This window comes from Equus quagga, chromosome 6 (assembly GCF_021613505.1).
Source record: "Equus quagga isolate Etosha38 chromosome 6, UCLA_HA_Equagga_1.0, whole genome shotgun sequence".
NCBI classification, from domain to species: domain Eukaryota; kingdom Metazoa; phylum Chordata; class Mammalia; order Perissodactyla; family Equidae; genus Equus; species Equus quagga.
In genome coordinates this window covers 77795962-77821083 of record NC_060272.1, presented here as the reverse complement: position 1 = coordinate 77821083, position 25122 = coordinate 77795962, and the positions used below count along the sequence as shown (strand labels likewise).

Sequence of the window (25122 nt, the reverse complement as noted above, 5' to 3'; positions counted from 1 at the left end):
CTACGGGAGAGCGCGGGCGGGCGGCGCGGGGCAGCGCTCGGCGTGCGCGCGGGGAGAGGAGCGGACCTGCTCCGCCGCCGGTACCGCGCGCCCCTGCGCCTCCGACTCCGGCCCGGCCTGCGGGGCGGGCGGAGGAGCGCGGCCTCCGAGCCTCTCAGGTGACGGGGAAGGTAGGTGCCCGCTGCACCCGGCGCTGTGCGGCGCCGCGCGCGGTCCCTCGCCCTCGCCCGCGTGCATCCCGCGGGAGGGAAGCCGGAGAGGAGGCGGCGGCAGGGCGGAGGGAGGGGGCGCCGGCAAGGGCTGCCCACGTGCAGAGGAGCGCGGCGGCCGGACTGAGCCGGGCGAGGCGAAGCGGGCACTGGTGACAGCCAGGGGCTGCCGGGGAGGAGGCGCCCGAGATGCTGGCGCTTTGGCCGCCGCAGCTGGAGGGACGAGAGGGTGGGAACGCCTCCCTGTCTCCGTTGGCGGTGGGGATGGCAGGACTTTGTCTTTCTGTCCAGGGACCCGGTAAGTAGAAAATCTGCTTGTAAGGCGAACGTGTGTGAGTATGCATATAAATCCGCGTGGGGCGTGACCCCCGCCTGAGACGATTGCGCCCCCTTTCCTGCCCGAGGCGCGTCCGCCCCGCGCGGCGCTGGGAGAGGCAGCCCCCGAGTGGGCGCGCCCCGGAGCGCGCTTCTCGGGAGGAAGCTGTCTGCAGGCCGGGGCTGCCCAGTTGTAGCTAAGGAGTCGGAAGGAGAACATTTACAAGATTTACAAGTAGTCCATAAACATGTTCATTCTGTGGAAAAAGAAGGTTTCGCCAATGTCAGCAGTATTTATTAGTACAGTGATGGGTAGAGCGTGGAATGGATTAGAAAGGTCAGCTCTCACAGCCCTGGACGCGGTTCTGATGCCGTGTCAGGGAATAGAAATTTAGCTAATGTGCTTTTGGAGATGAAGTTTGAAAGGACCAAAATTCAGTGATCTGTTTTGATGGTAGCGAACTATGCATCAAAACCTACATTTACCATTGTAAGAAATCCACGTCACTTTACTTTGGTGTTTCAATGCAAGGACTCAATTTACAAACAAAAGCATAAGAATTGTGCTCCATATTTCTTTAGTTGATACAATTTAACCCGAAATATATATGAAAGTGTAGTTTATACTCCAGTGAGAATTTGCCTTTACTAGGAGATGATTTCTTTATATAAACAGGAAACGGTTGTTAACCATGACTTCTGCAAACAGAAGAGTTTATTTTAATAGGTTATTTCATGAACAGATACTTCTGTGCGACTGGGAGGATTATACCGCATTCATTCAGGGTTTGCTCATTATGTTTTGTGTTGTGCGGTTTCACCTTAGGCATTTCTGCCAATGCTACTTTCATGTCGTTTAAAAAAATGTTTTATTTCAAGGACTGCTTATTATCTAATTTAAAGATAGAACTAGAGAGGGTGAGAATTGAGTCCTTCTGTGGAGGACAGTTTTTGACATTATTCCATAGAGATGTGGGTACTTAAAGAATTTTTCTTTGCGTAATATTTATCGAGTTCTGAAAATATTACGAAACATAAAAATGCAGTTTCCTTTTGAAACTGTTGCCTTGATATCAGTACATGGTACATTATCATGAGCTCTGTAAGTTCTTTACTTTTTAATCTATGAAAATGTCTTATGACATTTGTTTTATTACCGAGGCCACATGGCTTTATTGACTTTAGGCTTTTTTCCCCATAGTTTCCAGTGCTAACTCTGGGATACTGTGTTAGCATTATCTGGGCCATTCATGGGAGTTATTTGTTTCTTTGACAGGAGTGTCTTTTGACTCTTGAGTCCAGACTGGGTCTTGAGTTTGTAGTTGAGGACATATGAAGAGTCTTTTTATGCAGTTGAAATTGCAGTGTAAAGTGCCTTTTCTATCCAGAAGACTTTAATAAGGAATATTCCTAATATTTAAGAAGCTATAAGAAGCTTTTAAAAAAGCAATTTTTTATTTTTACTTCAGATCGTCATGAGTTTTAATTTATACCTACATGCATACACCCGTGAATGGAAAATGAATTGAGACGTGTATTTGTCACATGCTGTCCTTCATATAGTAATTTAATTATAACTATACTAATAGCTCTGATACATGATCTAGGGCACATTGGGGACTTTTGAAGCACAAGGGAGGAATTCTGTTCACGCTCATGAGGAGAATTTGATTCTCCTTTTTCACCTGTTTGAATCTCTGAACCCAAGCTTAACCCAGCCCCTGTGACCAGTTCCCTTATTCAGAAATTAACACAACACCAACTAAAAACTGCAGGCATCTTTATTACATGAAAGAAGCCAAGTCCTTTCAAATCTGATGAATCAATATTTAAAGTCAAGCATTTAAAATTCTAGAAAAGTCCAGCATCCTCTATCTGTGTTGACTACAGGTTTAGTAAGAATACCCACCTTGAGGGGCCAGCCTGGTGGCGCAGCGGTTTAAGTTGACACATTTCACTTCTCGGTGGCCCTGGGTTCACCGGTTTGGATCCCGGGTGCGGACATGGCACCACTTGGTGCACCATGCTATGGTAGGCGTCCCACGCATCAAGTAAAGGAAGATGGGCACGGATGTTAGCTCAGGGCCAGTCTTCCTCAGCAAAAAGAGGAGGATTGGCAGTAGTTAGCTCAGGGCTAATCTTCCTCAAAAAAAAAAAAAAATACCCACCTTGAATAAATGTACACCCCAAATAAATAGACAGCTGCTGTGTGATAAGAGAGCCAGCAACAGTGAAATACATTCGTCTCATGGCAGCTGATTATGCACTGTTCAGGCCTCTTTAAGGTAACCTCCTAGCTGAAGAAAAAGAACAGCAAAGCAGTATGAACACAGTTTCTTTTCATGATTTACTGGTTGAGGAAGGAGTTCATTCACCGTATTTTGTCTGTCTAAAATGTTTACATTTAAAAGTAAGATGTTTAAACAGTATTGGGTTATCTTCTAGTCCACACATCACAGTATATGTACCTTTTAAACTGAAGTTTTAAAACCTAGGTTTTAAAAAGAGAATAACCACCCATCAGTAATTATATAAGACAAAAGAACATGTATATGTGAAGATTAAATGTCGTTGATCCCTGCTTCAGTCAGCTTGGATGGGTCTAACATGAGGAAATTCTAAAAGAATGAAGGCTACTTGTACTGGAGAAGAAGACTACAAATGTTACAAAGAGGGCTTTTGGAATCTATCCAGACTTACTTCTACAATAAAAATTTAAACAGCTGTGTTTTAGAAATGGTTATACACTGTTCTCTTAACTGAGTCCATCTTTGAGGTCCCTTTAATCCTTGATGTTGCAGTTTATTCTTTCTGTATTTTAGGATAGAGAAACATTTATGAATTCGGGGAAAGGTACCTTGATTACAATATGCTTGTTGATTGAACATTTTGAGAACGCTGACAGTGATTTTCCTAAGGCAAAGAGGATGGGTGTACAACTCCGAGAAATAAAAAGAATTAGTCTCAAAAAACGCTATCCTAAGTTAAGTTCTGTTAAAAAAAAAAAAATTGTAGCCTGACAGCAAGTACCCCCTAATGTTTTTGAACTTTGGGGGAATTGAAGATGTTGTATTTGGCAACAGAACATTTTAAAGCTTGTAGAGCTTTTAGTAGAAAATATTTCATGATTTGAAAAGGGAAATCATTCTCATTTCCCAGCCAACAACAATATGTATATTTTCATTACAGCATACCTTTGTGAACTTCCTAGGCTCCAGGAGGGGCTGCCAACGCCACAACGTAGGAAGAATGATTTTCGAAATATGGGAAAATGGAAGGCTGTGATAAGGAACAGCTAGAGGCCAGGGGTTAGTGTCCTGTTTGAAGATAGCAGTACCCTAAATTTCTAATTAATGTTTTATTCTCTTAGCACATGAAATTGACCTTATTTCAAAGCCTTTTATGGTTATGTTTCACCATTAAAATGTAAAAGGCTGTATGTATAGCATGTGTAGCAATGCTGATTTTATGAATTGTAAGCCTGCCAGTTTACTTTAATGTTGATTTTAAAAAAATATATTTCAACCTATTGCATATTGGAAAAAATGTATGAGTTGAATGTAGCTTGATTACGTAATGTTAATACAGTTTTACTAGATGAAAACTGTTCCCAACTGCATGCACTGCCTGTTGGATAATAAATCAAATGGCTTTTAAGGGACGGAAAAGTAAAGAAAATTAAATAATTTATTCTGAAAAAAATTATCCAGATTATTTGAATTATTCTAAGAGTCGTATATTTTGGTCATATACAAGATAAAAAATAAAGGTCATTCTCAGAAAGGTCACTGAATTGTTAAAATTAGAAAGATACACACCGGACCTTCCTCCTTAGTGATGTCTGTCAATGTTATAGCACTGCAGTCAAGGAATGGAGTCCTGACTGTGTTCTAACACAATAACTTTTACTTCAATGTCGTTATTCACGTATTTTTCATATGTATTGTTTTAGCTCTTACAACAATCCTGAGTAAAATAGTATCCCTAATTAATGAATTTCTTCATTCAGCGTGTATTAGGCACATATTTCGGGTGAGTTACAGTCCTAGAGTGAAGTCACAGTTCTTTGCTTTAAGCCTCAGAGCCTGTGGTGATAAACTCAGATGGCTTGGTTGGTGATAAAATGAAGAAAGGGAGCCCATGTGACAATAGGGAGTGGTGGAGACTGGAGCACTAGAAAGTATATTCTTCTGTGTAAGAGACTACCAATGCTCAACTCTGGCTCATGTTACCTTGATGTGGGAGACATCGTTGCCAGATTTTCTAATTTTTCAAGAAAATTCTTCATTTTTAATATTAAAAACTTACTTTAAAAATTGACTACTATGGTGTCTGAAGAAAATAATGCTGCAGGCAAGATGGCAACACAATGGCTACAGAGCGAGAGAGGTTACCAGATAATTATGCCATGAGATAGAGAGAAGTCCAGGGTGCTATGGAAGCATGAAGGAGAGGTCATGCTAGCCTTAGGGAGATGCCAGAAGAACGGTGACAGATGGGGCAGGCATGGTAGATAAAGGCACAGTACACAGGAAGGCCCCAAGGCGGAAGGGAGGGTGGCAGTGGTTTGGGATCCAGTGGTCTTGTCCAGCCAGTAAGAGATGAAGCCTAGAGCTGCTCCTCCCCACTGGGGCTCCTGTAAACTGCCACCTCTGAGACCCTGCCTCTTTGCCTGTTGACACCCCAGTGTGGGTTTTCATGATTTAGACAAGGAAGTCAAAGGGCTATACATTTCAGCACCTTTGGATTTATCCCATTGAGAGGCTGGCTGGCGAGGACACATCCATGTTAGTTACCGTTCATTCAAATGAGCAGGCTGAGCAGCTCGATTTGATAAGCAGCCGCTTTCTATGCAGCTGAAGAGAACATTTGCTAGCTCTGTGCTTGCGGCTCCTGTATCTTCTGTGTTGCTTGCCTGGTTCTCTTGATCCTGTCCCCTGCTCCATATTGGGGAATAGCAGATATGAGGCAGAAATTCCATACTCCTAGAATACAGTAAACCAAGCATCATTAGTCTTCTCCTTATTGCCTAGGTAGGGCCAGTTTCTCTGTGCACGTTTTGCAAAAATGAGTGCTACATTGTTAGTAGATGTTGTCTAGTCTGGATATTTTGACAAACTATGAAAACTGCAGTGGACCCATTGTACATAATCTCAATAATTTATGTATCTCATGCTTGATAAGTCATCCTCAAATAAATAGAACACTGAAATATATAAAAGGATTTTTGTATCTGAGCCAGACTCTGAATGTCCAGAAGTTAAAAGCATCTTCTGTAAATACCTTTTTATTGCCTTATTTTTATTTCAAATGTTATTACTTAAACACTTGTTTCATTAAATTTTTCCTTTTTTCATGAAGGCCAAAGCATTTCCAAAGGTATTTCATTTTATTCCCGGAAATTCAAGGTCACTCTTATAACACTCCACCAGCGAAAGTGTTTTTTTCCGAATACCCCGTGGCCGGGCTATCAGGAAAGGCGTTCAGGAGATTCCACCGCCCCTGCTGACCCCGGGGCTCCCTCCAGTGCACCTGTGGGGTGTCCTCCCCCAGCCTGGTGCTGCCTCCAGTCAGGCATCTGACACCTGTTTAATCAGAGTTTGTTGGATAAACGGCTAAATCATTAGATGTATGTTTTGTTATGTAGTTTGTTTTGGTTGACGTAGTCCTGCTCTGCCGCATGCCAGGGGTCCCGGATGCTGCCCTGGAGCGGGATATGGCCCTGCGTCAACCTGGCAGAATGGCTGAGAGCCCTGGAGTCACCAGGCATGAGTTTGGTTCTGTTTCCACCATTTTTAGTACGTGTCCTTTGACTCTCAGGTCTCTCTCCCATAGTGTGGGGATAAATATCTACTTTAGAGTGTGGTAGTAAGGAAGAAACCTTATGCTTCTTATAAAGCCTTAACACAGTACTTGACATTATAAATGCTTCGTTCAAACTTTGGGTCTATTCTTAGTCTTCGAATGCTTTCTGCAGACCTGTGCATCTTAAAACATGACCTGCCACTCGGTTGTGACCGTCCGAATAATGTCTCCTGTTTGTCTAACAGGTTACAATCTTCAAGGACTGTCACATACACTGGATCATTTGATTCTCAGTATAATATCATTAACAGTGACAGCAATCCTTGCTGACACTTACGTAGCACTTATTATGGGCCAGAAACAGTCTATATCGGTTAACTCTCCTATGAGCGCTTTACAGTGGTTAAACTCACTCACGCCTCACGGCAACCCCAGCAGGTAGGTGCCATCACTGTGCCCAATTTAGAGATGATGGGCGAGACTTAGGTTAAGGAACTTGTCCAAGTTCACACAGCTAATAAGTGATGTTCTCAAAAACAGCAGCAGCAATAGCAACGTCAGCAGCCATCCATCATCGATGAGGCTTTTCTTCTGTTCCAGGCACTGGGCTAAGCACTTCATGTGCATTATCTCAGTTAATCCTTGCCACACCCCTGTGAGTAGCTTCTGTTTTTATGTCTACAGATAGATGTTTTAAAGTGACATTGCTAAGAAATGGAGCTGAAAACCCAGGTGTTTCCAGTTGCCTCTGCCAGTCTGGATAAAACCCTGGCTTTTTTCACCCATATTGAATTTACATGCGGAAAACTATTGGTACTTGACTGTAGGTCACCCCAGCTGCCGTCAGGACGATCTCCCGACCCGGGATCCAAACTGGCGAAGCCCCGGGCCGTCAAAATGAAGCACATGAACTCAACCTCTCCGCCGCGGGGCCAGCCCCTATTTTGTGGCTCTTCATTCTCTTAACTGATTCAGTAGACATTCACTGAGCAGCAGTATGTGCCAGGCACTGTGCTAGACACGGGAATATGAGAGTAATAAGGTGGGGTCCCTGTTTTAATGGAGTGTACAGTCTGTTGAGTAAAGCTGACCTACAGCTAAGCATAATTGCTCTGCAGTGCGATAAATGCTGCACGTGAATGTAGAAAGGGCTTTAGGGCCATAGGGAGCAAGTCTTCACTGTGCTTGGTCATGGACAGCATCTCAGCAGGGTGACAGTGAGTTGGTTCTTGGTGGGATTTGGTAGGAGAAAGGCTCTCCAGACCAAGGTTACAGTGTGTGCAAGAGGGCAAGATCGTGGGTGTTCAGGAGAAACATGAGTGCCCAAGCGTGGCTGAGCTGGACAGGCAGTGAGGGCAGTGGCCAGTGATGAGACTGGCAGGCCAGTGGGTGAGATTATAAAAGGTATAGGTGCCAGACTAAGGAGTTTAGAAAATAATTTGCAGGGACAAATTCATTCAACTATTCAGTTTCACATGAGCGTTGGGGGAATAATACAAATCAGCAATAGGATATAGTTCCAGTAGTTTTTTCCTACCTATCGTCGAAAAGAAAAATTTCTTGGTGATGCAAAAATCATAGCACTTTATTCAGTTTTCTCCTTTCTTTGGTGGTGTTTATGTGGTTTTTATCTTGTCACCTCTTTTAATTTATAAACTTTTAAAGGAGAAGGACCATATCACTTACCTTTTTGCCCCAAGAACACTATACGTAAATTTTTTCATGATTAATGAGATTTTTACGTTATAAAGAGTTTTTGGGAAAAAGGGCTAAATTTCACCCAGAATGCCACAATATAAATGTAACGGTTGATAATATTTTGGCATATTTATTTTTGCACATAAAATAGGTGTGTCTTATGAAATGAGAATCATATTGCCGTGACTTTGAACTTGATGTGCATGTCAGTGATTGCCTTATAAGAAGATGCTGCAGGATTTGTCTGCTTCCACAGAAGTTAGTACAGCATCCCAGTATTCTGTCCAGGCTGGTTGCTCGATTATGGTGCGCACTGACTGACTCTATCAATGTCTTTTTTCTCATTATTTTGTGTAAATGCTTTGGTATTTGTACCTTTTCCATATTAGTGTAATTCCGCATAGATTTTATGTTTTTTACTTTTAAAAATTAGCACATTTTAAAAAATTTAGGACCATGTTGAGAAAGATAACCTGAAGCATACCTTTCAGAGAATGTGATTTTATCTGCTGACCCCAATCCTGTGTCTACACAAGCAGTAAGCCGCATAGTTGGGTAATTGCTGGATGATTTTGAGATATGCAAGGGGGGAGAAAAGCTATGACCAAGAAGCTGGAAAAGCAAAAAATGTTGTTTGAATTCACTCAAAATGGTTCCTTCATTCAACAAATGTAAAAATGATCTTTCATTCTCTGATGCTTGGCCCTGCTCGGGCAGCTGAAATGACCATTGGGTTGTCCATCTCCAGGCTGTGTTCGTGTGCACCCTGGTTGGCTGCTGGGCCCACGTTGAGACAGCAGCCTGCCAGCTCTGCTTCCGTTGTTGCTACTGGCGTTGTTTTTCTTGAGCTCTTTGCCCACGGTTCTGGTTCTCTGCTCTGCTTTCTTTCTAAGCAGGCAGATAATCTGTGTTAGGTCTCTGTTAGTTTTGGAAGGTTCGACTCTAAGGAGAAACTGAACCGTTGTTTCTCTGCCTGACAGATGGACCCACCAGATGAGTCTTCACTTTTTTTTTTTTTTAAATAAATCTCTTCTCTTGACATTGTGTGGATCTGTGAAAAAACACAACCAGATTGGTTTCTACATTTTAGATCATTTCTGGTGAGGATAAAGAGGCTTGGATTATCTTTTATTGAAATGTCAGGTGCCTCCAATTTCATCACTTGTAAATGATTTTTAGATGTGTTTAAATGAATGCTTATTTTTCTGCTAATAGATAATTTGCACTGTGCTGGTTTGGGGAGGAATTCACAAATGCCAAATGTTAGCTGTGTCTGCTTTTTAGTGGAGCTGAAGGCTCCAGACCCAGGTATATCATTTTCACTAAACACAGCAGAGAGTTTTGCAGGGTATATGTGACACAGGGACACTGGGGCCAACCCACCTGTGTTCGCATCTAACTCTGCCTCTTAGCAGCACTGTGACCTTGGACAAGTGACTCAGCCCTCTCTGAGCCTCAGTTTCCCCCATCTCTAAACTGGGGATAACAATACTATCTACCTTCCCGAGTAGTTGTGAAGATTGTCAGTTAACATGCTGAAAATAGTACCTAGCACAGAGTGCTCAGTGCGGGTTGTTGTTTTATCACTACTGTATCCTGCTGGCGCTCACTCAACCTGTATAAATGGAAGGTTTATATAGTCACTGTTCGAATGTAATTCTCTACTGGGTGAGTAGATTGGACACTACACAGACCTGGTTAGAAAATAAAGGCATGTAGAGCCTGGGAATTCAGAGCCAGTGGGAGTTTTGCATAGAGTGTGTTAGTAGACAAAGCTTCGATTCTCATAGCCTCAATTTTTAAAGAATCCCGTATTATTTGCCTATTATATCTTTTTTAAAGGTTTTATTATTTTAAGGTTATTATTTAAAGGTTTTTCTTATTTTAAAACATAATTAATATTACCTAGTATATGTAGCAAATGGTAAACATTATATAGTAAATACAGAGCATCTTCACTAATGTTATTTATGTTAACTATATCTTATCTTTTAGAACTCTTCAAGGATAAATACATTTACTAAGAGCAATGGCTTTAAAAGTGCTACTCGAACAAGAGAAAAGATTTTTCACCGTTGTAGTTTTACTAGCCTGTTTGGTAAGTCAACTCTTAACTTTCATATGAATGTGGTGAAAATTCCTATAAGTAGAGCCAAAACTATTTTCTATGTCTAATTTCATATTTTAAAACATTTTTCATTGCATTTTTTCATTGTGACATTTAATTAATAAGTCAAAAATTGCTGCTGTATCTGGACATTTGTAACAGTCATTGAAATTGCCTTATTTAAATTTAGTTGAAGTCAAAATCATAGTGTTCCTTGCAGCCCCGTGACAATGATACCTTGGTTTACAGACGTGTCTCTCACAGCACATCCCAGACCCTGACAAGACCATCAATGCCGGTTCGGAGCCCATGACTTACACACTTTTTGAAGAGCTTAGAATTGATTTTTAAAAGAGCTGTTATTTTTATGTAGTTATTTATATCTTTCTTGCTTCCAAAAAGTGTTAAAGACAGATGGGGAATTTTAATGTCTGAAAGCTTGACACAAAAGATCTATGAAGGTGTTTGAAAGAACTGAAACATTTAATCTGGAGGTATAATCATGATTTACACTGAATTATTTATACCGAAGGCAGCCCCTAAAGTCTTCTTGGAAGACAGAGTAAGAGGAAATGGGGTCAGATTGGAGTCTGAGATTCAGACAGATGCAAGGAAAGCTTCCTTCCTTTGGGATGAGGTTGTTGAACACTGGAAGAAAGGGTCTAGGATGGAGGTTGTGGAATTTCTTTCTCAAAGCCATTACAGTGTGTTTGCTGGAGAAGGGCTCTCCTACCTCTTAAATGAAATCAGGCTCCTCTACGATTGGTGGTGAAGGGGGGTTCAGAGAGGTGGAAGGAGATTGTCAGATCTTTAGCCCCAAATCATGTTCTGACCCTAAACCCACCTTGAACTCTCCCTCCTGCCTGCTCTAGAGGTTAAGGCTTTGGTTTTATTTAAGGAGGCTGGCGGACATCATTACAGATATTCCTGCCTCAAGGTGGAGGGTAGTTTGTACTGAATGACTGCTCATTATTATAACTACCAAAAACAATTTTCGTGTGCCTGTGTGATGGGCATTATACATAACAACAGTCTCTGTTCGCCCGTGCTTCCTAAGGTTTTCAGCCTTCACTTAGGAAAACAAAATTATAGTCAGGAGTGTTACTGAGGCCACTCCTGCTTAGGGTAAGAGGTGGAACTGAATGTTTTCACCAATCTGAGATTCTATTAATATCCACTTTTTTTATGAAATGCTATCTGTTAAGAAGCAGATAAACACGCTTTGTAGGATGATAGTATATGAAGCAAACTTATTGTTTTTACATAAAATAAGAAAAAAAGGCTATATTTTGGAAAATAATTTACAACCTTTATTTTGCCAAAGTTGATAATCTTTCTATATTAAGTCCTGTGCTTATTTCTATATTGATAATCTTTCATATTAAGTCCTATGCTGTGAAGCAAAGTCTGTAGTTAGATCCCATTTAAATGGTTAAATGGTCATGAGTAAGAATGTAAGTTCCTATTTACGTAGCACTTTTACTTTGAAGAGTTCAGAGAGTTTGGCCACTGTTCTCATCTTTATCATCATCAAGAATTTTACTCATCTCATGACTGTCAGATAGTATTTTTTGGAAGACAGACTCTAGGTAAATGCAGTTCAACTGAAAAAGATTGAAACTTCTATATCAAAACCGTGTGGCGGATGTGTCTGAAGGATAACAGCAGAGTCCTTGTGACTATCCTAATTGATTCCATTTGTTTATTTATCTAATCATTATACTTAAATGTGTTTATATTTCTTGAAGATCAAAAAAACATTGTTTTTGAATTCAGAATTCTTCAGGTTGCAAAAGGATCTCACGTCTCTTACGACTATTCTTTTATACATCCTCTTACTAGAAAAGAAAGTGGCTCCTAAGTCATCTTTTTCCTTGGGTACTCAGAAAAGTATCAAAGGAAGATAGCGATTAATTCCAAGAAAAAGGGAGACCTCATTCAGGGTCTCCAGAGAAGAAGCAGGCTTATTGATTTATTTGTTCCACTGACTTACTCAGAAAGTGGTTTTTCCTCCTAAAGTGAAAATTCATTTAAGAAGAATTTTAAATTAATGTTTACATTCAGTGATTGTGTGAATAATACTGATGATATTGTTTGTTTTGAAAAAAATTTAATTTACTTACTTTACAATAACGCTTTGTGAAACATTTTTTTCAGGCATGTGAGGTGATTTGTGAAACAGGAGACTGTAGACAACAAGAATTCAGAGATCGGTCTGGAAATTGTGTTCTCTGCCAGCAGTGCGGGCCAGGCATGGAGTTGTCTAAGGTAGATGTTGGATACGTGGTAAAGTTGTCGATCGGTGTTTTTAAAATGTGTTCTTTTCAGCTAAATTCTTTTTGTTAATTAGTAGTGAAGATTTGGACACCATGACAGAATTCTTGGTTCATTATGTCACTTTAGCCAAACATTATACAGTTCCCTTTTCAGTACTTTTGATTCATGTGTTACTGAGATAAAAAAAATAGGTTCTAATAACCAGAATTCAGTAGCTGTCATTGTTTTTTTTTTGTTTTAAAGATTTTATTTTTTCCTTTTTCTCCCCAAAGCCCCCCAGTACATAGTTGTATATTCTTTGTTGTGGGTCCTTCTAGTTGTGGCATGTGAGACGCTGCCTCAGCGTGGTTTGATGAGCAGTGCCATGTCCGTGCCCAGGATTCGAACCAACGAAACACTGGGCTGCTTGCAACGGAGCGCACGGACTTAACCACTCGGCCACGGGGCCAGCCCAGTAGCTGTCATTGTTTTATATAATTTACTGTTTATCATATTTTGCTGAAAGAATATAATTTCTAAGGTTTATTTACATTAGTTAAAAGAATCAGTATTCTACTAATGGTTTAAAAACAAAGCATTGATAACAGAAAATGGTAATGCTACCCTTTACGGGGCCTTCTTTTTCTTACAATGATTGTGACCATTGTCAAGAAGTAGAGCCCAACAGTGACTTAAGTAACCATCCTTCAAGGTAGTAGTTCTTTTCCAAACCTGGGTTTTGAACACTCCTTTGACGATGCAATTATTATTCATCTCCCCGTGTTGAGTGTGTGTTACTCTCAGTAGCGTTTGAAGTATATTCATTTTCACCACTATTTAAGAAGCACTGTGTCCTAGCAGGGCATATTTCAGTCTTGGATGTTCTTGGGGCCTTTCTTTTTAGTGAGCATGTTCAGAGCTATACATTCATTTGCTTTATTTTCTGACCTTTTGAAGATGTTACTAGTTGTGGACAATTGATGTATCCTTTTATTCTAAATAAAGCATCAAAGTCTTCCTGTTAGAAAAGGAACAAAAGATTTTTCTTTTTATTTAAAGTGACTTTTAGAAGAGAAGTCCTTTGCCTCTACAGACTGCCATTATTGAAAGTTGAGTCTTGTCATTCATAGATTTTTGATCAATGATCTACAAACAGCAGGAAACAAAGAATTATGCATTCCACAAGTACTTCCTGGAGGATGGCCCTCTCTGGTGGTTGTGTTAAATAAGTGCTGGCTTTCAGGATCCTGGTTGACTGGAGCATCTCAGCTGATGTTTTTCAATCCCTGTTGATTGTCAAGTATGTGCATTTTCAGACATAAGTTCTGCTATGTAAGACGTAAAAAGATCCTTTATAGCAGCTCTGCATACCTATGGTCAGTGAACAAAGTAGTTAAAAATGGAATAGTGCCCAAGAGGAAAGTAGATGATGATGTCTCCACTCCTCAAAGAAGAAGGAAATCCTTCTTTTCTCAAATCACTATGGAAATCTGAATGAAACTACACAGAATCTAAGAGATGAGTAAATTATTTCTGAGAAGTTGCTCCCTAGCTTTCATCCTTTGAATCCAGGAAATACAACCTCAAAATAATTTCTGGAGAATCAGACCAGAAGATGAAAGTCCTATAAGCTCTAATATTTCTTTTTTAAAGATTTTATTTTTTCCTTTTTCTCCCAAAGCCCCCCGGTACATAGCTGTATATTTTAGTTGTGGGTCCTTCTAGTTGTGGCATGTGGGACGCTGCCTCAACATGGACCGATCAGCAGTGCCATGTCCGCGCCCAGGATTCAAACCGGTGAAGTCCTGGGCCACTAAAGTGGAACGTGCGAACTTAACCACTCAGCCACAGGGCCCAATCTCTAATATTTTTTTATTTAAAAAGTCCATCTTCTGAGATTATCTGGTAACAGTTTCTGTATTTCATAATTTCCCATTGATAACCAGAAGAGATATTTTTCTCTTAGGTAGCAGTTTTCCCTGAGTATTGAAACAGCCGTCCAACTGTGTTACATTGGAAGCAATCAAAGGGAAACAATGTGAATAATTCTGCCTTTATCTGCTTATTTTATTTATTTCCATTTCAGTACTTATTATCATTTTCTGCGTTAAAAAAATAGACCAGGAGAAATCGAGTGAGAAAGGATAAAAGTAAAGGTAATGATGTCACTGAAAAATTAGATTCATAAGACCCACTGAGATGCTCAGATGTTCTGAGTGGGTCCATATTCCTGGGTGCCCTGAGGTGTCCACCTGGAGGACAGACAGCCAACTCCTTCAGCTTTCATCCTCAGTGTCTAAACAGTGTGCCTTGCTCCTGACAGACACATAGTATATCTTTGCTGAAGGAGTGAACAGATCAGCCAACCTCTGATAGTTCTCGGGGAGAAAAGTGACCTTTAAATCTAGTAATATAAAAGTTAATGAATTTGTGTGTATTATAAATAATATTTTTGCTAAGTCTTTTATCTTGATTTTAGCTCATAGTCAATAAAATTAGCAACTGAGCCTTGCTCATACTCTAAGATGCAAAACAGAAGAGAGGCAAAGGTGGAAATCCAAGCCACAATGAGATGTCACCTCACACCTGTTATAATGGCTATCCCATCCAAAAGGCAAGAGAAAACAAGTGTTGGTGAGGACGTGGAGAAAAGGGAACGCTTGTGGTGGGAATGTAAATTGGTGCAGCCATTATGGAAAACAGTATGGAGGTTCCTCAAACAATTAAAAATAGAACTACTGTATGATCCAGCTTTTCCACTTCTAGGTATTTAGCCAAAGAAAATGAAAACACTAACTGGAAAAGATATATGCACCCTCATGTTCATTGCAGAATTATATATAATAGTCAAGATATAGAAACAACCTAAGTATTCCTCAGTGGATGAATGGATAAAAGAAATGTGGTATATATATATATATATATATATATATATATATATATATATATATACACATACACACCACCATATACATAGTGGGATATTATTCAGCCATAGAAAGAATGAAATCTTGCCTTTTGTGACAACATGGATGGACCTTGAGAGCATTATGCTAAATGAAATAAGCCAGACAGAGAAAGACAAATGCAGTAAGATCTCACTTACATGTGGAATCTAAAATAAACAAACAAAAAACTGAAAAACACAGCTGACAGACACAGAGAACAGATTGGTGGTTGCCAGACATTGGAGGCATGGACAAAATGGGTTACAGGGGGTTAAAAAAGTACAAACTTCCAGCTATAAAATGAATGTCATGAGATGTAATGTATAGCCTGGTGACTATAGTTAATACTGTATTGTATATTTGAAAGTTGCTAAGGGAGTAGATCTTAAAAGTTTTCATCACAAGGAAAAGAAATTTGTAACAATATGTGATGGTGAATGTTAACTACCCTCACTGTGGTGATCATTTTGCAGTATATTCATATATCAAGTCATTATGTTGTAAATCTGAGAGTAGTATAATGTTATCTATCAATTATATGTAAATTTAAAAAGAGAGAGAGAGGCAAACATACCAATGGAAATATACAACTAAATAATTATTTTTATTTCCCAGTTAACTAATTAAGGCAAGGAGCTTGAGGTTTTTATAAGCAGTTACTTTGGGGCTAGAAATTTCTGTGCCGTCCACTCATGAATTTGCAGTTGGTTCTTTCCAGGCTGCCTTTGTTAAGTTTATAGCAATAGCATACCTTTCAGAGCAAAGAAAAGTAAGTTCTGAGTATATTAAAATCAGATAAATCACAGAACAAGTATATTCAACTGGTTAATTATGACTTTCAAGCTTTACAAATCCAGGGAAAATTTATTCGTTTGACCAAGACTCAGCTTTTTAAAAAATTTTCACACAGCTCCGTTTATAAATAATCTAGTTGCTTTTTACTTGGAATACTAGATATGTAGTCTGGAGGGGGTACCTGAGAATTTGTAATGAATAGATCAGTCTAACAGCATCACCTTTTTACCTGAGGCTGACGGTTTTCATTACCTGTGGCGTCTGAAATTTTGAAAGCACGATCACCAGTAAATATTTTAAAGTTAGTTATGGAAAAGTAGAAAGCTGGATCAAATTATTGATATCCACAACTAAAGTTTTCCTTAAAACTTTTTAAAAAGTACATTTTCACCAGACATAATGCTTTCGAATTACCTTTATTCTAACATGATGATGTTACTTGTTTTGCTGTGCTAAGGATAACTTAAAACTTCTGTCCATTTTCTAATATCATGTCTCTCTATCTAAAATAACAAACCCTGGGTCATGAGATTCTTTGAATTACATGTGTCTGTGTCTTAAAACTGAAGCTTGGAAATACTTTGGGTAAGCAGAGACAGTTAACATTTCCGTCTGTGGTTTTGTTACTCCTAATTATTATTTTGGGGCAAGACATTCAGTTCTGTTTTTCTCAGGGTATCTGTGCTTGCTTTCCCATTGTTAGGGCTCTGCCATTTAAAACATGAAGTTGGGGGGGCCGGCCCCGTGACCAAGTGGTTAAGTTCCCGCGCTCTGCTTCGGTGGCCCAGGGTTTCACGGGTTTGGATCCTGGGTGCAGACATGGCACCGCTCATCAGGCCACGCTGAGGCAGTGTCCCACACAGCACAGCCAGATGCACTCACAACTAGAATATACAACTAGGTACTGGGGGACTTTTGGAGAAGAAAAAAAAAGAAGATTGGCAACAAATGTTAGCTCAGGTGCTAACCTTTAAAAAAAAAACAAAAACCATGTAGTGGGGCTTGCGGGAGCTACTGGAACAGCCTTCCTGGAGATGGTGCGTCCTTGCCACACCTGTGGTGTACGGTCAGTGGCTCCACCGACCTCTTTTCATTTTCTTTCAATTATTAGATGGTAAGAAGTCCCCACCGAGCTCCATAATATCATTGTTGCTTATTTAAATTGACGCCCTTTTGTTCTTTGGCCGCTTTTTAAATGATTACTTATGTTAACCTTTCACCTTGGAAACTTTGGGTTATATTCATCTAAAGGATGTCCCTTAACATAACAGAGATGTATTATCTCTCAAATATGTCTTTAATTATTACTCTGTAATACATATCATGCAACCAAAATAGATAATGTTAGCTAATGTTTATTATAACAAGCCAGGTTCCATGTGGTGTTCATATATTACATAATGGAATCCTTACAACCTGTGTCTCAAATAGCGAGTATAACTACCTAGTTTCATAGGTGGAAACTGAGACAGAGAGTTAGTTATCTGTCCAGGGTCACTGTTAGTGAGTGCCTGACAGTGAGCACTGGGGAAGGAGGTGGAGCCACTTGGGGGTGACCATCTGTTTCTCATTTTGACAGTGCTCTGTCCAGCACTGTCCAGTAGAACTTTCTGTGATGGTGGAAATGGTCCGTATCTGTGCTGTCCAGTATGGCAACTCCTGGCCACTGTAGTTATCAAGCGCTTGAAATGTGGCTGGTGTCACTGAGGAACTGGATTTTTTATTGTACTTCATTTTAATTAATTAAGTTTCACCATATGAGGTGATGGCTCTTGTATTGGACAGTGCAGCTCTAGAATGATGAACTTCCCTCCAGAAATTCTGGCTTAGGATCAACTTCTGAAAGAAGACGTATCCAAATCACGTGGACCTGCTGCATGCGCCGTCTTCCCCTCCTTCCTCCTCTGAGCTGCCCTCGTCCTGGCCACCGGTTCCCACACTCCCACCGGTTTCTGTTCCGCCATGGCCCCGTTTGGCCTTGCCAAGTGGGAGCATCGCTGTGGTTCCTCACACCAGATGCCACCCTCCTTGTCACCTCTCGTCCCGTCCTGAGCAGTCTCATCTCATCAGCTCTCCCGGCTTCCAGTTCCCTCCCTGAAAGCCCCAAGCATCATCTCGTCTCATTAAGGTTCTTTTTGGTAACTCAGCTTAAATAAGTAGTTTTCCTCTATCTTTGGGAAAATATATGACAGGTCACTGAGCCATTTGGAAATTGTTTTGAGAATTTTGTCACATGGAGCCATATTTACTCTCTCTCTTCCGCTATAGGGTTTAGTTTTTGAAAGTTCATGGGAAAGATAATTGTTAGTATCCTTTTCCTATTTCTGAGGCAAAAAATACAAAATATTGTTTACATTGCTCCATGAGTAGTACATACTGGGCATTTGGAGCCATGCATGTGCGTAGCAGTGTTACATGACCATCCTTTCAGCTCATGAAAATAAACAGTGTTGCAGTATGTGGGAGGAGGAGGATTGTTGTTTTCCTAAAGTGACCACATTAGACTTTTAATTCTTACTGTCTAGAATTTGCCCAGCCACGGCCTCCTCCTTACCGAGTCTTAATGCCAACAATGTGCTTTTAACATGATCGCCTCCCAGCAGTAAATCAGGAAACTAGTTTTTGCATGAACCACTTGAAACAGACTTCAAGTCTCTGGCACAGCTTTCAAAGTAAGCTTTTCTAACCAATTATTGGGATGACTTTAGTTAATGTGAAAAAATTAATTCTTGTAAACAACTGCATACCTCCCTCCACATGAGTGTGTGTCCGGCTTTATATTTTTAGAAACACTACATTTCTTTAAACTGTTTTCATCCCTATGGAGAAAGTCAAATAAGAAAAAATGAATGTAATTTGCAAGCATAAAAAAGATTCATTTCTGCCATTTAATTACAGCGTTGCTCACTTTATTTATGTTTAATTATACCTAATCGAGCCCAGTGATGTTTGGCAGATATTAACAAGCTCTAGCTTGTAATTTTTCTTTAAAAAACTCAACTACGGATTTTCATAAACTGAAAGTTGAGGAGGGGATATGCCTTTGGTGATGTTTTATTAAAGGAAATTAAAAAGCTGATTTCTAAAAACCAGCCACCTAAATCTAATTTGTCATTTTCATTTGTGTGCCCTAGATTTTCTCCACAAATAACTTCTTCTCTGTCCAAATTTGAACTTTTAAAGTTCAAAGAACCAACATTAATAACTTGGTGGCTGTACAAATAAATAGTGCTTTAGACCCGAGGCCCCTGAATGTGTGTCCTGGACCATTGTGGTCCGTGAGGACCTCCCCTGTGGCCTGGGGAGCTGCTCTTCCAACATGCAGGTGGGACCCACTGTGTTTTTAGGTGCTGGATTTGCACAGGGAGAAAAGAGAAGGGGATTTGAGGACTGTTTACTTTGAGTCATTTTGCTACTGGAAAGCCACCAAATGTGGCTTAAAACTATTGGGCCCAGTGACAGAGCCACTGCTGCCGCCAGCCTGGGTGGAAGCAGCCCAGCTGGATCCGGCCCTCTCCTGCCTTGGAACCCAGATAAGGAAGGCTGCTAACACCTCCATGCTCACCCCACCCCGACCCCCCAGCCTCGTCTCCCCCACCCCCAGCTCCACCTCCGCCAGCCAGGAGAGTTCTTTGTCCTTACCTAGTGGGAGGCTGCTGTGGCCTTTACAGGTTTTGCTCCCTGGAATAAAATAATCACAGAAATAGTAATAAACTTTAGGAAATACTGCCCTAAATAATATTTGTTCATCCATTTGTTTACTCAGCAAGTGGTTATTTATTACTCGCCAGCCTGTTAGGTACTGTTAAAAAAAGAAAAATTCAATGACACCTGTTAAAGATGGCAAGGCAGGCTTTGTTAGCACCTTTGTGGTAGGTGGAGGGACCAATGCAATGGGATTTTACAGTGAGGAAGAGAGATTGGGCTGGACTCCGAATACAGCCTGGGCAAGTGAGAATTTATAGTCAAGGAGCAGGGCAGGGTCAGTGGATGGAAAATGACTAAGAGGAAACATCAAGGCTAAGGGGGATTCTGGGTAAACTGACCCAACAGGATTCTTCTCTGAAGACAGGCCAGGGTGATCTGACATCACTGGGGGATGGTGGAGGAGGAGGAACCCAGGCAGATGCTAAGGGTGGGGGTTCTGGGTAAACTGATTTGGCAGAGTTCTTACTAAAACTGGATTTTACAAAGACATGTAAAGCTGGGCCTGGTAGAATGTCCGGGAGCCTGACAAAGTCTGATCAAGCAAAGAATCTTTGTCAGTCCCAGGTGCTATGCTAGTCTTTGGGAAAGAGTGGTGGAGGAAGACGTCATGCCAAGGATTGTGCACTTATTGTATGATTTTCAGAAGTGAGTAGGAACCTTACAGCAATGCTTTTTAAAAATTGCATTTTTTTATGCATGTGTGTATTTTCCCACCTCAAAGTTTATTAATAAAAAGGTCTTCTCAGAGATTCAGGGAAGTCCTAGGTATTTCCTTCAACTTTTAAGGTACCAGATCATAATTTCAAAAATAAAGACTATAGGATTATTTTACATCCTAAATACATTTCTGCCATTGATATTAATGGCAGACCATGCCCCATAAAAATGAAACACACAGATCTAATTCTGAAGCCCAGGCCAATGATTGACTGACTCTTCCCACCCTTGTTTTCCCTCCCACTTACCCTCCCTCACCACACACAGACACACACACAGACACACACACACACACACACACACACACACACACACACACAGTCCCTCCAATGAAATGAGAAGGAGAACTCTAGTGCAACCTGGAAAATGTCAAAGAAAACTGCAGCAGGACAGAGGTTAAAGCAGTAAAACCAGATTTTATTCAGGAACTATTGCAATGGGGGAAAGAGACCTCAGTATGGAACTGGGCTCAGTTCCAAATACAACATGGACTAGTGGGGATTTATAGCTGAGGAGCAGTGTGGGGGTCAGCGGGTGGAAGATTACTGAGAGCCAATATAGGGGCGAGGGGAATTCTGGCAGGCCGACCTGACCGGACTCTTGCTGAAGGCAGGCCGGGTGATCAGACATCACCTGGGGGACAGTGGGGGACGAGGAAATGTGATTAGATAGCAAAGGTAAGCAGATATTGAGGGTGGGGGATTCTGGCTAAACGGACTCTTGAGGACAAGGCCCAAGGATGGGGCCTAACGGAAAAAGTGGCTCAGAGGAGCCTGGAGAGTTTGGTCCCGGAGAGAGCCTGTGAGAAGGCTGTCTGACCACAGTCGGCCGGGCCAGCTCCCTCTCCTCTGTGCTCCTTGTTCTAGCTCACCGAGACCCATCCATACAATTGCTTCTGTTCCCAGGGGTAGTTGACTGGCCTGCCGCAGAAAATAATATGCCCAGGGAAATGTCCCCTTCCTACCCAAAAGTAACGGGGGGAACACCCAAAGATTTGATAGTGTTTGCGGGAGCCGCGCAGCGAGGAGCACGAACGCCGCCCGCAGAGTCAGTCAAGCTGCGGCCTGTAGCGCTCGCCGCGGGCTCATACGTTGAGCAGGGGACACAGACAGACTACCTGCAGAACCGCGTGTTACACACACACTCACACATATTTGTGGCAGGTTGCCTCGAAACCTGGTGATAGAGTTTGCCTGTGTGGAGGGAGTAGGACGTTAGAGACCAGAGATGGGAAGGAAGGTGTACTGTTTGGTTTGTTAAAAAATCTTGTGTGTAGTAGTAGTTTTTCATAGGAACAGGGACAAAAAGAAAAGGGAGAAGAAATGGCATTCAGCCGGGGGTGGCGCAGGTTTGCGAAGGCCCGTCTCCGTGTGCGCGTGCGCGGAGGGTCCCGGCGGCGGGAGGCGAGGCTCAGCTTCAGGTATTTGTTGCACTTAATGGGGGTGATTTCAAGGCGTTTTAACCCCCTAGTTTTCCTGAATGGAGTAAAAACATCAAAGTAGACATTTACATTGAGGTAATTTAATATATATATGCTGTTTACTCTATAGCCTGGATTTCAAATAATTGCAGCATGTCTATGTTTATGGTGCTTTAGAAATACGACAGCCCTAAAAGTGGTTGCTGCTGTGGACTCGACACTGTAACTTAATTCCTTGGAAATAACTTATCTGAATTTCTAGTTAACTCAAGGTTTCTAGTTAGTTTAACATGTACAATGGTCACTTCATAAATTTCTTAGACTATCATGAACTGTAAGCTATGTTTTTGAGTTTAAAAATATAATATTAGTTTGGTTTCTAATACTGCCCTGTTTAAAATGGCAAATATTTTAGAGAAAATATATTTTTAATATAATTTTGTAATTGTCTAATTAATATGTTATATCTAATTATATAATAAATTACATAATTTATTAAATGAATATCATTTAAATAAACCCCCCCAAATAACCTCTGTAAAAGTTCCCTGGAGACAGACTGATTCACAGCACATGCTCCATCAATTCTGGTGTTATTTTGTGACAGTCACAGATAGAAAGCCTTGGCTCAGCCTCCATCTAAATCCATTCCGAAGAAAATTACTGTTGCTGCTGCCAAAACGTAGAAACTTTAAGCAGAAATAATATGTTAATATCCAGATAATAAGGCAAAATATGATGCATCTGGAGCCGAGCTTTGTTTTCTTTCTATAAATGATTTGGTCCAGTGTAGAATGGATCAAAAAAATTTTTTTCTGTGTGAAATCCTCCTTCTACAGAACATGATGACATATAAATGACACAGAGTGATATATGGCAAAAAGGCATTGGTCAAAAGGGCCCTTATGTACAGTATAAACTCTAGAAGACAGTCAAGAATCAAAAAATAAGCACAAAGATCTCCCCAACGCTAAAGTGTATATTCTTTTTCAAAAGAGATGAGACTGTCGAAACACCCATTTATATTTCATGTTCCTTTCTAGTTGGGTCATTTATCTAGTTTCTCAGGAATGGAGAGAGGAAGTGAATTGGAGGCAGTGATGCTCAGCAAGAGCGAGGAGTGAGAGTGGACTGCCTGGCAGGGGTGTTAAAACAGCAGAACTGCCTGTGTGGACACAGCGGCTCCCTAGGGTTTTGTATTGCAGCCCAGCGCAGGAGTTGATTCAACCAGATACGGTTCAATTATGTTTTATGTACCTGTTTTTTAAAAGGCCGTTAATTGCAATTCACTTTAGAAAGATTTTATTCAATAAAAATGTTTTAGATGGAAAGTGATGTTTCAAGTAACCTGGAAAAAATTGGAATCTGAAGATCCTCTTGATCCTCAATGAGGCTTTATTATGCTTGAATCAGGAAAGTTGGTTTATTGGGTTGTAAAGAATCCAAAATAACATAGCCATAGGTGTCATTTATTTGGTGAATGCCTACTCTGTGCTTGATTTATACTTGAGAGGCTTTATATATTTTCTGTTTATTCTTCAAAGCAACCCTGTAGGGCTAGTGATTGTCCCCATCTCACAGTTGAAGGGACTGAGGATCAGAGAGTTCCCAAAGTAATTTAGCTGACAAGTGGTAGAGTTGGCATTCAAACTCATGTGTCTTTGGCTTCATGGTAGGAAAATACATACTTTCCCCTGTGTCAGCCTTGCTTGAAAATGGGCAAAATTTCAAGACCTTTACTCTCAGTTAGTGGACTTTTCTCTTCCCCTTTGTTTTCTCTTCTGCTCTCTTCCTTTTTCCTTTCCTTCTTTGTTGTGTGTTAACTCGTACGTGAGACTCCTACAGTCCAGGCTGCCTGGATCAAAGTGTGGTTTTCAGCACTGCTCCTGCACGAACCTTTGACGTGGAGGTGCTGAGCCTGTGAAGGACGAGGCCCCGCCCCCCACATGTCAGGTGCACCACACTTTGATCCTGGGAGACAGTGGAAGGCCCTCTTCTGTGCTTAAAGAAAGCCTTCGGATGCATGGGGCTCTCCGCAAAAACACACTGGTGTCCGGGCACAGAATCACATGCCCACTACAAAGCAGTGGAAACAGCGGTGAACTCCTCGCAAAGACCTAGTGCCTGTCCCAGGAAAGGCTTTTGAATATCTGTCTTTATTTTTTCCTGATTACTAGAGTAATAGGTGCTTTTTGTAAGAAACTCTGCCACATCTCGCTGTGTCCGTGGGCCGCCCAGCATGCTATCTGCCTAGATACTCTTCTTGCTCTTACGCTGCTGTCTGCTTTTTTTTAAATGGCCAGTGTTCTGTAGAAACCATCACAAAGTACAGATAACCAGTGTTAACATTCGATATGTAATCCTTCAAGCATCTTCCTATGTGTATGTCAGGTAAAGCACCTGACACTTCCTATAGTTTAGTGATATGAAGTCTGACTGAAATCAAACTGTAGGTTCAAATCCTGGTTCTGACATTGGCTGTGTCACTTTGGTTAAGGTGTATACCTTCTGGGAAGCTCCGTATTCCCATCTATGAAATGGGAATAATGATAGTGCTTCTCTCACTGGGAAGGAGTATGAATTAATGAGATAATGTGTTTAAAGTTCTTGCATAGAGTAGGCACCCAATAAATGTTAGTACTTACGTTTTTGTAAGAAATGGGATCATACTTCCAATTCTGTATTGTGACGTTTTTAAACTGTCCTGAACACATAGCTACATCATTCTTCTTATGGTTGCATTATAATTACATTATATGATATGCTGTGATTTATTTAGGGCTTGAACTCGTGGAAATGATCATAAGTGGGTCAAAGAGCCATCTGTTTCGCCCATCCTTGGGAAATAGTACTGTGTTCTGATGCTCAAATCTAGAGAAGCTTGAGACCTGTAGTACCACACAGCTTTATCCAAACAAGAATTCAGTGTTCTTTTAAGAACTATGTAAAAACCTTCTGCTATCAGACACTAATAAATAGCTGAACATTTCAAGGTGCTCTCCCCCCGGTAGATTTCTAGGCTTGGAAGCTTGTGAAATTTCTTATGTAGTTATCCTCGTTTTCTAAAATCTCACTATTGATATCAAAGTACTTATTTTCTGCTTTGATAAGTGAGTAAACGTCTGACTATTTCCCTGACGTCCG

At 40.9% G+C, this 25122-nt stretch overlaps 1 protein-coding gene across 6 annotated transcripts in view; it reads left to right on the top strand.

The window, feature by feature from the left end:
* The window catches only part of TNFRSF19 (TNF receptor superfamily member 19), a 95583-nt gene that overhangs the window by 8215 nt on the left and 62246 nt on the right, over positions 1-25122 (top strand). For 3 of the 6 annotated variants that reach the window (XM_046664532.1, XM_046664527.1, XM_046664530.1), the window contains exons 2-3: positions 10023-10125; positions 12292-12402. In XM_046664532.1, coding sequence (XP_046520488.1) covers positions 10057-10125; positions 12292-12402 — 180 coding nt within the window. In that variant the 5' untranslated portion in view covers positions 10023-10056. Of the gene's footprint in view, positions 1-31; positions 171-412; positions 508-3752; positions 3833-10022; positions 10126-12291; positions 12403-25122 lie in introns of those variants that run through there. The other 3 variants (XM_046664528.1, XM_046664531.1, XM_046664529.1) reach the window with 3 other exon arrangements.